The 13955-nt window shown below is 42.6% G+C and overlaps 1 protein-coding gene across 1 annotated transcript in view; it reads left to right on the forward strand.

Annotated features, from left to right (window-relative positions):
• lamc1 (laminin, gamma 1) overlaps positions 1-12758 on the forward strand; it is a 70934-nt gene extending 58176 nt beyond the window's left edge. The window contains exons 13-28 of the mRNA XM_020462760.2: positions 324-512; positions 1042-1287; positions 1536-1689; positions 1921-2063; positions 2341-2519; positions 2736-2892; positions 4651-4856; positions 5223-5302; positions 5555-5692; positions 5862-6006; positions 6351-6500; positions 7124-7238; positions 7471-7670; positions 8017-8175; positions 8662-8761; positions 8992-12758. Of these exons, the coding sequence (XP_020318349.1) occupies positions 324-512; positions 1042-1287; positions 1536-1689; positions 1921-2063; positions 2341-2519; positions 2736-2892; positions 4651-4856; positions 5223-5302; positions 5555-5692; positions 5862-6006; positions 6351-6500; positions 7124-7238; positions 7471-7670; positions 8017-8175; positions 8662-8761; positions 8992-9248 (2618 nt within the window). The 3' untranslated portion in view covers positions 9249-12758. The remainder of the gene's footprint in view (positions 1-323; positions 513-1041; positions 1288-1535; positions 1690-1920; positions 2064-2340; positions 2520-2735; positions 2893-4650; positions 4857-5222; positions 5303-5554; positions 5693-5861; positions 6007-6350; positions 6501-7123; positions 7239-7470; positions 7671-8016; positions 8176-8661; positions 8762-8991) is intronic.
• Positions 12759-13955: the final 1197 nt, after the last annotated feature.

Here is a 13955-nt window from a genome sequence, read left to right on the forward strand (position 1 = left end):
GTCATGCAGTAGACTTGGGCACCTGTGACCCTATTTGGAACTGCGGGGGGTTCAACATTAAATGTCCCCTTTATAGTACAGTGGAACAGAACAGCGAGTAACAGATTACACTGTCATCCAGTAATAACCCACTGCTATAAAGAGATTTATCTGTGTGCCCAATGGTTTCAAACATGACTGATAGGCAGGCTACTCTCTCCTCATCTACTCTAAAGAAGTGTCTGGATGGAAAAATAGTGGGGCCCTTTAAACTCTCATCTTAGACTCCCCTCTGGTGGCGGCTAGAGGCATGACGTGTGTGTTTTTGACATATACGTTTGAAGGGATGTGTGAATGCCTACACAACACAGCTGGGCTCAGTTGTGAGAGATGTAAAGACGGTTACTATGGAGACTCCACTGTGGGGAGTTCCAGCGACTGCAAGCCCTGCCCCTGCCCCGGAGGATCCACTTGTGCTGTTGTGCCCAAGACCAAGGAGGTTGTCTGCACCAACTGTCCTACTGGAACCACAGGTAATAATAAATGATTTGCTGTACACTTTTTTTATTAAATATATAAATAATCTGGTATTGAGACAGACAATAGACTTTAGACAACCGACTTTGTCGATACATAGAACCACAAGTAATTAGAACTGGTTGGAGTACTCTGTAGATTGTTTTGAAAGTCTTGAAAAATATTTTGGGGCGGCAGGGTAGCCTAGTGGTTAGTGTTGGACTAGTAACCGAAAGGTTGCAAGTTCAAATCCCCGAGCTGACAAGGTACGAATCTGTCGTTCTGCCCCTGAACAGGCAGTTAACCCACTGTTCCTAGGGTGTCATTGAAAATAATAATTTGTTCTTAACTGACTTGCCTAGTTAAATAAAGGTAAAATAAATTAATAAACTTTAATTATTTACTATTAATTCACAAAATATTAAAATACACAGTTAAAAACATAAAATGTCCATATTTATATGTACTTATTTCTTCCTTTAGTTTAGAAGTTGTTGGTATGTTCATATTCACATAATCCAAACTATGAATTGCGTCTTTCTGCAGGCAAGCGCTGCGAGCTGTGTGATGACGGTTTCTTCGGAGACCCCCTGGGGGGGAGCGGGCAGGTGAGGGTCTGTCGGGCCTGTAAGTGTAGCGACAACATCGACCCCAACGCTGTGGGCAACTGTGACAGAGAGACCGGGGAGTGCCTCAAGTGTATCTACAACACAGACGGTTTCTTCTGTGACCGTTGCAAAGAGGGCTTCTATGGAAACCCGCTGGCCACCAACCCCAACGACAAGTGCAAAGGTAAGACGAGAAAATGACCAGCATGACTTTTGGGTCAGTGTGTGTGTATACTCGCGTTCCACATACTGTACAGATATGGCTGATGTGTTTATTGGTAGTAAAGGATGGTCTCTTCCCCCTCCTGTCCCCAAATAGACAGTGTTCTGTTCCATTGTACCTTGTGTACAGTTCAGATAAGATGTACTATACAGAGGTGACTGATGCTTTCTGTGTTAGCCATGGATTCCTCTTGTCTCCCCTGTCCCCAGCCTGCTCCTGCTCTCCATATGGCACAGTGGACAGACAGACCAGCTGTCTACAGGTCACAGGCCAGTGCCAGTGTTTCCCCCACGTCACCAACAGGGACTGCAGCGCCTGTCAGCCTGGCTTCTTCAACCTGCGGAGCGGAACAGGCTGTGAACAGTCAGTAACAGTACCCACTTTGCCAACACCTCAATATGGATATTTAGTAGAAGTGTTTCTTAGTAGGAATAGAGGTCTATGAAGCTTTTCCCTGTCTGATTTTGATCACTGTACCTCAACTGTTATTTTCTTATTGGAAATAGAGGGCTGTAATACGTTATCTGTCGGATTTGGATCGCTGGTATGTTTCTAAGTTGTAATGTGTCTTGACCTTCTTTGATATCATGACAGATGCAACTGCAATTCTATTGGGTCCACCAACGGTCAGTGTGACATCGGTTCCGGTCAGTGTGAATGCCAGCCCGGCGTCACCGGTCAGCGCTGTGAACGCTGTGAGGTCAACTTCTTCGGATTCGGATTGTCAGGCTGCAAACGTACGCTTTCTCTTTCTTAAATCTCACTCTAATCTCTCTTTAACATGATGAAACTCTGAGAATGAGTCTTAATTAGCCATGGCGTTGTGTGACTATATTACTTGAGTAGGTTGTGACATGGTCTAATGGGAAGAGAATATCATCATAACCTGAAGACTGACGAACTGTATTTATTGTTATGTATTTTCAACCTCCGCTCTGAAATCACACTCATGTTTCAAGAGCCTCTTTAATTTTGGCCAGTTTCTCATCTCTCTTTATTTTTCTGCTGCTCTAGCGTGCGACTGTGACCCAGAGGGCTCCTCGACAGCCCAGTGTAAAGAAGATGGCCGCTGTGCGTGCCTTCCAGGCTTTGTGGGAGCCAGGTGTGACATGTGTGAGGAGAACTACTTCTACAACCGCTCTACTCCCGGCTGCCAGCAGTGTCCGTCCTGTTACTCCCTCGTCAGAGACAAGGTAAAGAATCTTGGTGTTTTCGTCAGTGGATTATTTTGTCAAAGTTGAGTTCTATCACACCATCTCTTCTCCGTCCTTTCCGGTCTCTCCACTGTCTCTGTCCAATAAACTTCAAATATCCTTATAAAATATATATTTAATAATGTTGTGTGCTTAACATGTCTGTACAGCTGCATAGGAACCCACTCTAAGCCTTGTGGTTTTACTCTTACGTAGGTGAACCAGCAGAGACAGAAGCTGCATGACCTGCAGACTTTGATTGACAACCTGGGCTCCATGTCAGAGACTGTGAGTGACAAGGCGTTTGAGGACCGACTGAAGGAGGCAGAGAAATCCATCATGGACCTACTGGACGAGGCTCAGACCAGCAAAGGTGCAGCAGGCCTTGACCCTTTCGGGGATTTTATGATGTTGACATGTAATGTCTCGCTTGCTTGAAGAGATGCTGTTCTATTCAATAGCCATTAGATGAAATTGATCATATGAATTTTTTAGGACATAATGGGTCAATCAAACAAACGTTATTGTCCCGAGAGGGGAATTTGACGGTGTCACTAGGTTGAAACAATGCTGTTCTTGTCAACTAGAATTAGATCAAATGAATCATGAATTTGAGTTTGTTTTTAGTTTTTATTCAAAGATTTAGGCAGAGATTAAACCCCAGTGTCCGGGGCCACACATGTACATATATAAACTCTGTAAAAAAAATGAAATGTCCCTTTTTCAGGACCCTGTCAAAGATAATTGGTAAAAAGGGTTTAAACACTGTTTTCTATGTTTGTTCAATGAAATGAACCATAAACAATTAATGAACATGCACCTGTGGAACGGCCATTAAGACACTAACAGCTTACAGACGGTAATTAAAGTCACAGTTATGAAAACCTAGGACACAAAAGATGCCTTTCTACTGACTCCGGAAAAACACCAAAAGAAAGATGCCCAGGGTCCCTGCTCATCTGCGTGAATGTGCCTTAGGCATGCTGCAAGGAGGCATGAGGACTGCAGATGTAGCCAGGGAAATAAATTGCCATATGTTCATACTGTAAGACAGCGCTGCAGGGAGACAGGATGGACAGCTGATCGTCCTCACAGTGGCAAACCACGTGTAACAACACCTGCACAGAATTGGTATGTCCGAACATCACACCTGCGGGACAGGTACAGATGGCAACAACTGCCTGAGTTACACCAGGAACGCACAATCCCTGCATCAGTGCTCAGACTGTCCACAATAGGCTGAGAGAAGCTGGACTGAGGGCTTGTAGGCCTGTTGTCTGGTGAGGACCTGCCTTACTTCACCGGCAACAACGTCGCCTATGGACACAAACCCACCGTCACTGGACCAAAAAGTGCTCTTCACTGACTAGTTGCGGTTTTGTCTCCCAGGGGTGATGTTCGGATTCGCGTTTATCGTCGTAGTACTGAGTGTTACAGCGAGGCCTGTACTCTGGAGCGGGATCGATTTTGGAGGGGTCTGTGTGTCACAGCATCATCGGACTGAGCTTGTTATCATTGCAGGCAATCTCAACGCTCTGCGTTACAGGGAAGACATCCTTCTCCCTCATGCGGTACCCTTCCTGTAGGCTCATCCTGACATGACCCTCCAGCATGATAATGCCACCAGCCATACTGCTCATTTTGTGCGTGATTTCCTGCAAGACAGGATGTCAGTGTTCTGCCATAGCCAGCGAAGAGCCAGGATCTCAATCCCATTGAGCACGTCTGGGATCGGAGGGTGAGGGCTAGGGCCATTCCCCCCAGAAATGTCTGGGAACTTGCAGGTGCCTTGGTGGAAGTTTGGGGTAACATCTCACACAAGAACTGGCAAATCTGTTGCAGTCCATGAGGAGGAGATGCACTGCAGTACTTAATGCAGCTGGTGGCCACACCAGATACTGACTGTTACTTTGTTCAGGGACACATTATTCCATTTCTGTTAGCCACATGTCTGTGGAACTTGTTCAGTTCATGTCTCAGTTGTTGAATCTTATGTTCATACAAATGTTTACACATGTTAAGTTTGCTGAATGTAAATGCAGTTGACAGTGAGAGGACGTTTATTTTTTGGCTTACATTGGAGTATTTCCACTCAGAATGGGAGTTGTGAATGCTGCTTTTGTTTTTTCAGATGTGGACAAAGGCCTGCTGGAGCGCCTGGGGAAACTGAACAGCACACTGACCACTCAGTGGAATCGTTTGCAGAACATCAGGAACACCGTGGACAACACTGGAACCCAAGCCGACAAGGCCCGCAACCGGGTCCGAGACGCCGAGAACCTGATCGGCCTTGCCCGCGAGGAGCTGGATAAGGCCAAGGATGCCATCAGCAAACTGGTGGGTCATCCCATAATTCATTTTTAAAAATGTGACGTTGGTAACTAAGGATGCATCCCGAATGTTACCCTATTCCCAATATAGTACACCACTTTTGCTCATATGGCCCTGGTCAAAAGGAGTGAATTATTTCGGGGAAAGGATGCCATTTGGGATGCAACCTAAGACACTTGGAGGACTGATCGCATGATCTCACAGCATTATCTAATTTGGATGTAGTATATTTTTATTGTTACTGTTCTTGTTGCATAAACTCTTAGTTCATGTTTGTTCCCAACCATAGCACACTGATGAATGCCTTTGTCCTGCATGAGAGAAACAACAGGAAGTTCATTGATTCCCTACTTTATTATTTTTCTCCTCCAGGACATCAAAGCACCCTCCATCAGTGGAGATCCTAACAACATGACCCTTCTGGCAGAGGAGGCTCGCAATCTGGCCGACAAGTAAGGACTGTAGCTACAATGATGAAATAATTATGTTTTCTGAAATGTATTGCTCCATACAATCCACTCTGGTTTCCTGGATATGCAATTCTTCTGAGTGGGAGGGGGGAAAGTGCACATGCCAAATAATAAACACCCTATCACCACTTTTGATCTTATTATTTGATTATATTCTTGCGCTGCAAGAAACCAAAAGACAGCTTTCTGCTTCGTCTATGAAAAACAAATCCAATCCCTCTGTTTCCTCTGCAGACATAAAATGGACGCGGATCAAATTGAGAAGATCGCAAAAGATGCCAATGACACATCCACCAAGGCTCTCAACCTGCTGACAAAGACTCTAGATGGCGAGGGCAAGACCAACCAAGACATTGATGAGCTCAACAGGAAGTATGTCACTGTCTGCAACAGCACTTTTCTGTGATTCCTCTCTCTCTCCTAAAAACAACAATTTAAATCATACTAACGTTGATCCTGTCTGGAGAATGTCTTATAAGCTCGTACAGGTTCAAATCCCGTCAACAGTTTTATAATTGAACTATCATGTTCATCCACTCAGGTACAATGAGGCAAAGGACCTGGCCAAGAACCTGGAGAAACAGGCCAACAAGGTGCATGCTGAGGCAGAGGAGGCAGGCGACAAAGCCCTGAAGATCTACACTAACCTGACAAGCCTGCCACCTTTCAACACCAAATCACTGGAGGTCAGTTACATGAAGTGACCGTAACCCTCTTTTAGGTGGAGACAGTGTCTCCATCCCAAACGGCACCCTATTCTCTATATAGTGCACTACTGGTCAAAAGTAGTGCACTAGAAATGGAATAAGGAGCCGTTTGGAATGCGGCCACTCATCAGGAATCATTTCAATTATTTGATGTATTTAACAAACCTTTGAAATATGTTCCCAGTCTGAGTGAGTGACCGGTTACTCTTCAGAGTCATTGAAAGGGTTTGTGTATCACAAGACATACATGTAAAGGGCCGTCGGACATTACTGAAGTAGTTTTAAAGTCTGGAAGGATAACTTATCTTGACATCCGATTATAGGACGAAGCGAGCAAGATCAAGAAGGAAGCATCTGACCTGGACAAGCTGATTGACAAGACCGAGAAAGAGTACAACGACTTGAGGGATGATCTGCGAGGGAAGGAGACTGAGGTCCGCAAGCTGCTGGAGAAGGGCAAGACGGAGCAGCAGGTAGGACAAGAGAACTTTACTTTGGGTTGCAAAAATTCCAATAACTTTCCCAAAATGTCCAGGTTTTCCAGAAATCCCGGTTGGAGAACTCCCAGATTTCCTGCTAATTCCCTCCTGATTCCAGGAATCTTCCAACCAGGAGTTCTGTAAAACCTGTTTTTTTTGGGAAAGTCACCAGAATTTCACAACTCTACTTTTATTTTGTCTTTCTGGTGTCTATAAGCTTTGCTCTAAATAGATCTATGTCTCATGTAGAGCTTGTGATGGTTTCACCCCCTTTGAAATTGCTAGTGTGTGTCCATTTTAAGATTTAGCTTTAACATGCCTCATTAAACAAGGCATGCAATTGAAAATGACCACATTTGCATATGTGACGAATTACCACGGCATTGATTGGCCTCCTCACTCGTTCAGCCACTAAGTATAGTGATAATGAGCAAGCCGTGAAGTCAGAATTATTCTTATTAATTGAGCTGTTTTGTCTGTTTTTGTTGTCCATGGGTTGTGTCCCAAGTGGCACCATATTTCCTATAAACTGCACTACATTTCCCAGAGCCCTATGGGGAATAGGGTGCCACTTGTTATACAATGGAACTAATGACTGTCTCTATCTGTCCCTGCAGACTGCCGATCAGTTGCTAGCTCGTGTCGATGCTGCCAAGGCGCTGGCTGAGGAGGCCGCCAAGAAGGGGAGGACCACGTACCAGGAGGCCCAAGACATTCTGGGAAATCTGAGAGGTACTTAGTAGCAGGGCTGGTGGAGAGGCCAGGGAAATGCCCCTTTCTGCCTGATGGTAGAGGATTTATTCAGAATGGTTGGAGTGAAAACCATATCGAGACCACAATGCATTTAGCCTCAGATGGATGTTAAAGAGAGAATACCATTGTTGTATAAAATATGGTTATAGTATTGAGATATAGTGTGTTTACTCAACCTTTCTTCTCATTGTCTTTGGTGCGTCCAACACAGACTTTGACAAGCGGGTGAATGACAACAAGACGGCAGCTGAGGACGCCATGAAGAGAATCCCAGAGATCAACGCTACCATCATCGCGGCCAATGAGAAGACCAAGCAGGCTGAGGGGGCACTAGGCAACGCAGCTGCAGATGCCAAGGAGGCCAAGAGCAAGGCAGAGGAGGCAGAAAAGATAGCCAGCGCTGTGCAGAAGGTACATAATATTACTGGTATATTGTTATATTATAGCTAGGTAATTCATGACCATTTATGCTACTGTCTTGAAATGACGTGGCCAAAATCAGTGGTGGCCTCTTGATATAAACGGTGTTTCTCAGTAGATTAAATGTTTTGAATATCTATTATTTTTTTGGTCATCAAATGTGATGTTTCACATAGAATAATAAACCCACTTTCAAACTGACAACATGCACTAAGCCCCCTCTGTCCCCCCCTCATCTGATGTATCAAATAATAAACTATTCAACCTATAAGAAATTGTATACCTGCTTTCAAATTGTCAACATGCATTAATCCCCCTCTGTCTGTTCACCCCACAGGGTTCTGCTAAGACCAAGGCGGATGCAGAGAAGGCCTTTGAGGACACTATGATGCTGGATGGGGAGGTGAACGGCATGATGGACCAGCTGAGTGCAGCCGAGGCAGAGCTTGCCAAGAAGAAAGCTGAGGCCGACCAGGACATGATGATGGCTAGCATGGTGCGTGTCTGTCTGGTCGGCATCCCAAATGGCCTATTCCCTGTGTAGTGCACTACATTTGACCACGGCCAATAGGGCTCTCGTCAAAGGTAGTGTATCATATAGGGAAATAGGGTGCCATTTGGGATGTAATGTTCTCTGTCTGCGGCTCTGTTGTTTAAATCCCATGATGTCATTAGATTCTCATAACCTTAGGAACCCAATACTTTTAGGAATTCCTAGAAGATCTCTTTGGGTTGGAAACCAGAGAGCTCTGAGAATGTTTGAATAGAAGCTGTCTACACAGAGCTTGAGTTGCTCAATGTTTGTAGTTCTTGTCAAAGTTGTTTAGAGAAAAAATAAACAATGAGGCTAAACATTAAGAAAAGGAAGTGGATGAACACTGCTGAGGGTTAAGGAAGTCTCAAGTGTTTTACAACTGTTTTTGTTCGTTGTGGTCTGAAATTCTGACTCTGACATGTCAACTATGTTGTTTTGGCATTTCAGGCATCGGACAATGCGAAGGAAGCGGAGGACAACGCCCGCAAAGCCAAGAGTGCTGTCAGGACCGTTCTCAACACCATCAATGACCTGCTCAAGTCACTGGGTGAGTGAATGGTATTTGATTAAGCAAACTGGTTATTTTTGTGGAGGTAAGAATACAAGCAGGGATATAATTAAGTATTGTCATTTTATGTAATCATTGTTTCTGGCTTGTGCATTGTGTATAACCAAACAATATTCCATCAGTCAGTGTTTTACTTGCACAAGTCAAAATGACTACTGACTGTCTTATATCATTGAGCTAAAGCTTATACCTCCTCTGTCCCGGTTCAGGCAACATTGACAAGGTGGACCTGAGCAAGTTGGGCTTGATTGAGGGGTCACTGAAGCAGGCCAAGGACAAAATGGCAAACAGCGACCTGGACCGCAAGCTGGCGGAGCTGAATGATGTGGCCAAGAGCCAGGAGGAGATGATCACCGACTACGACAGGCAGATCAGGGAGATCCGGTCTGACATCGCCAACCTCAACGACATCAAGAACACTTTACCTGACGGCTGCTTCAACACCCCATCCCTAGAGCGACCTTAACCCCCCCTCTCTCCACCACCTGTACCCTCCTTCCTCATATCCCGTCTGTACCGCTCCTTCCTCATATCCTGTCTGTACCGCTCCTTCCTCATATCCCGTCTGTACCGCTCCTTCCTCATATCCCGTCTGTACCTCTCCTTCCTCATATCCCGTCTGTACCGCTCCTTCCTCATATCCCGTCTGTACCGCTCCTTCCTCATATCCCGTCTGTACCGCTCCTTCCTCATATCCCGTCTGTACCGCTCCTTCCTCATATCCCGTCTGTACCGCTCCTTCCCACGTCTAACACTCGGGCAGAATGCCACCTTTTTACCAAAACCTTTTTTTCTTTCTTTCTTTTTTCTTTGCTTTGTCTTTGTTTGTCTTTTTTTTTTACAAGAGAAGCTCAGTTTCATGGTTTTAAAGAAAGAGAAGAAGCCGCTTTGACATGCAGAAACGTGAAATGAACTAAGGGCAGTCGACAAACATGCATCCATTCTCCTTCGGTGCAGCAGGTTAGGAGAGTTGTGGCATACCTCGCTCCCGAGTAATGAAAACCCACATGACTGCACCACCTCCAGACTTCCTACACTTCTACGTGGAGGACCGTTACACCGTCTTGTTTCATCACAACCTAAACCCCCCCGACAGAAAACAAGGAGAAATGTCCTCAGCCTTTTCAGATGGGTGCATGTCATATGATATAGCATTTGTTTTATTTGATATGATATCTAACAAGTTATCCTTACCCATCATTCTAGACCGAAGGGCATGCTGGGAATGGTTTGTCTGTGAGATCTTTTTAGCTATAGGCATTTTTCAACTTCCAGTACATATGTGCCATCCTTGGTGTTATCAACCATTTGTTTAAAAAACAAGCAGTGAAGGAATTCTCACAAGTTTATACATTTTGTTTGCCTTCATTCGCTTCCAAAGCTACATATATTGCATGGAGAAAGTATTCCTGTTATAATTACACATTTTTACAGTATTCAACTCTACTGCACATTCTGCTCCATACCCACATTAAATAATACTACAGTTTACTATAGAATACTACAGTACTTCGTATAGAATTCTGTAGTAAACTGTAGTATACTATACTACACATTGCACTACAGCATTTCCCAAACTCTGTCCTCTGTCATTTCCCAAACACCGCTGATTAAAATAATCAACTCATCAAGCTTGGATTATTTGAATCGGCTGTGTAGTGCTAGGGCAAAAATACAAAAATGCACCCCTTGGAGTCTCCAGGACAGAGTTTAGGAAACGCTGCTGTTGTATATAACGATCATTGGCAGTACTTATTATAGAATCGTGTAGTATACTATAGTAAATACTACAGTATACTATGGACCACAAAAATACTACAGTAATATCTACAGAAACACTGCAGTAATTACTGTAGTGTATATATATTACAGGATTTAATTTGTCTACCCTGCCCATTCCCATATCCCAATTTGTGGCACCAATAAGTTACAAGCCTACGTTTGGTATCGTATAGATTATATATTGTGTTCCCTGCAGGTTATAAAAAGGAGCAGAAGCTCTGAACTGTCTGTTCAGACCTCAGTCCTACCTACCTACAGGTATGGTACATTTTCTTTTGTGTATTTTTCCAAGTAGGTTTCCTCAAGGATATCATGTCAAAGATAATAAAACAAAAACATTATAGTAAATACTACAGTTATTTCCGCTAAAAACCCTACAGTAAATACTACAGTCCGAAAAAACACTACAGTAATTACTATAATATATACTAGTTTTTTCTTACTAGACTGTTTACTATGAACAGTAAATACTACAGTATACTACAATCATGTCTGCAAAACTACAGTAAATACTACAGTATTGACTGTATTTTTACACTACATTCACTTTTCACTACAGTATTTTTTTTCACTCCACTGAATACTACAGTAAAGTCTCCAAAAACACTACAGGGAATACTATAGTATTTAACGATAGTATACCTTAGTATTTTTTCATGTGGGCATGCACAACTGAAAAGCTGTTAAATGAAACCAGCAAGTGGGTCTTTAAAATGACTCTGATATTTTTGACATTTGAGACTGTCCTCTACCGCCCAGTGAAACCATATGGTTAAATATAATTGTATGTAAAAATATATATATATATAATTAACACTACAAATCTTGTTTTTTGTCTGATGTTTTTTCCTCCCTAAGCTGCTGCTTAAAACAGGTGTATTGCAAATCACACATTAATATTTTTTAAGACAAAATTCTACACTATGCAACTTTGTACATTTTGCGTAGCAAGACTTTATCTGATACACTGGTGCTAATAATTATTTCAAATGTTATATTTTTGTGTGAATGTTTTTTATTATGATATAGAGTGAGGAAATATTATGTGTAAATATATGCTTAAATGATTCAGGGCTGGCTGATTGTTAAACCCAAGACCCAGCGGCCACCTCGTATAGGTTCTATCGCAAAAAATCAACAAACCTCCACATAATATATAAATATATATGATAAGTTCTGTGGTATAATATGCTTGCTTGTGTACATGGCTCGGTGTTGCCTCATAGCTCTGCCATTATTAATTTGTGTTTAATTATCTGTGGGTGGTCACCAATTAATTGATGAATGCTTTTAAAACGAGATCAAAACAATGCTTTGAAAACACCTTTATCCTTGACTGATAACTTCAGGACTGTGTGAGGGATGGCCCTAAAGAAGCCATCGGTCTACATTAAGCCTATCGTTTCATTTTACTGAATTTAAATCGACTCCCAAGAAAATAATAGTTCACCATTTAGTGTTGTGTCTTCATATGTGGTCAATATTCACATCACTTAGTTCCTAACGAGGGCGTCACGATTATCGCACACATTACGTTTCAGACAAACATTCTTTTCACACATAATTGTCTCCTCACACTTTCGCTACTCGGTGTCCTCGCATTTCAGTAGAACAGCAGGGATTTTGTTGATGGGTCCAGAACATCAGCCAGCCAGCCAGCCGCGATACAGTGAATGAATAGGTTATAACCTGGAGACCACTCATCCTTCCCATTCAACAGCTCTCATCCTCAATACACCAATACTCACTCCTTTCCTTAGCCTGCCTTCTATCATGTTATTTGATGGATAGTTGTTAGCTAACCTTTTACCCACAATTATATAGATGTGGCAGCGGCTAAAACGATGTACACTGCATTGAACCATCTTCTGCCGTCTCTTAACCCTCCAGGCTACCACACTGCTGTGGAAGAATGTGCAGCACATACTGTTTGATGTATAAAACAGTATTTCTAATTTATAATGTCTCAAGTATTTGTATTATTTTGTTGCAGTAGATGATGATATGTATGTGTTGCACAATCTTGTTGTGGTCATTTGGCTATGGAGGGCATGTTCTGTTGTACAATATAATACAAAGGCACCAATTCACTGCAACGTTTAATTTGTGAGGACCCGAGAAAACCCTGTTTGTGACCCAATTGCCTGTAAATCCAATCGTAACATTTTAAATAATAAAACAAATATGACAGGAATTGCTTCCGTTGACGTGTGATTATGTTAATGTCATGCTGCCTCAGGGTTCTTTCTGTACGTTGCATTTGCTGAAATATATACAATTTCTTATTAATCTCTTATTTTTATCTCTGTTTAATCTTGAGGTTATTTAGTCTTTAGGACGTTCAGGAAAATATATTTCAGTATATGTTTTTTTTTTTTGCCTCGTAGGGATTGTGAAACACTGTTTGATAAATCATTATTTGATGATGATCTTGAAATGACTTTAAAATAAATGGATGAGATTTCAGAAACGGGTATGCATTAAAATATGTACTTTTAATGAATGCCTATTGATGCCACAATGTTCCTTGTCTGTGCAGTGAAACATGCCAGTGTATTCGCAGAAATAAGATGCAACCCTTCCACTGCTGCATTCATGATCCCCAAAAAATCCCCTTCACTCTCCAAGCGAGTTTAGCAAACACGTTTTGACTGCACGTTGAATTGACACGATCAGAAATGTCTATTGAACTGCTACATTTTTTTATTGAAATTGGTCTTTTGTGTCATGTTTTGCTTTTAGAATTATTTCTGTACATGCAGGAAGGGGCCCTAACAAATCACCGCTCCTGTGTGTTTGTGTGTGTATGTGCGGAGGGTGTGGTGTTGACAGGGTCCTGTGCTAGCGGGAAGGGTGCGGCTGTTAGGGCGCGTGTGTGTGACTAGTGCACACCTCAGTCGGTCTGATCACCGTGTCAGAGCATGACACTGTAAGGGTGTGGCAGCCATTTTCAAACAGTACAAAACTCATAGCCCTTAGGCACCTTTTTTCCCTTATCAGGAATGTACTCATCCCTGAAGGATGTGTCTTTCTGTTTGTCTGGCTTCACGTCTGATTCCAAGGGTGTGGCTATAAAATGTTAAAAGGTACATTCCATGAATCTGTACATTTTTTAAATCATGGAAACTTTTACAAATGAGTCATAGGAAAAATATCAGATTTATTGAACAGGTGACTAGAAAAGTTGCCTTGTGAACTGAACAAATATGATCATGTGTATGAGGTGTGAAATTCAGATTTTCAAGCTTTGTCTGTTCTTTCACCTGGAACTGACTTGTGTCCCTTTTTATGGTGTTATTATGCTTCACATGGTGTTCCCCACCCAAAGTCGAACAATACCGTCCATATGTTCAAACACGAAGTGGGTGAATCATTCTTATTCTGGATTGGT

This window comes from Oncorhynchus kisutch, linkage group LG27 (genome assembly GCF_002021735.2).
Source record: "Oncorhynchus kisutch isolate 150728-3 linkage group LG27, Okis_V2, whole genome shotgun sequence".
NCBI lineage: Eukaryota > Metazoa > Chordata > Actinopteri > Salmoniformes > Salmonidae > Oncorhynchus > Oncorhynchus kisutch.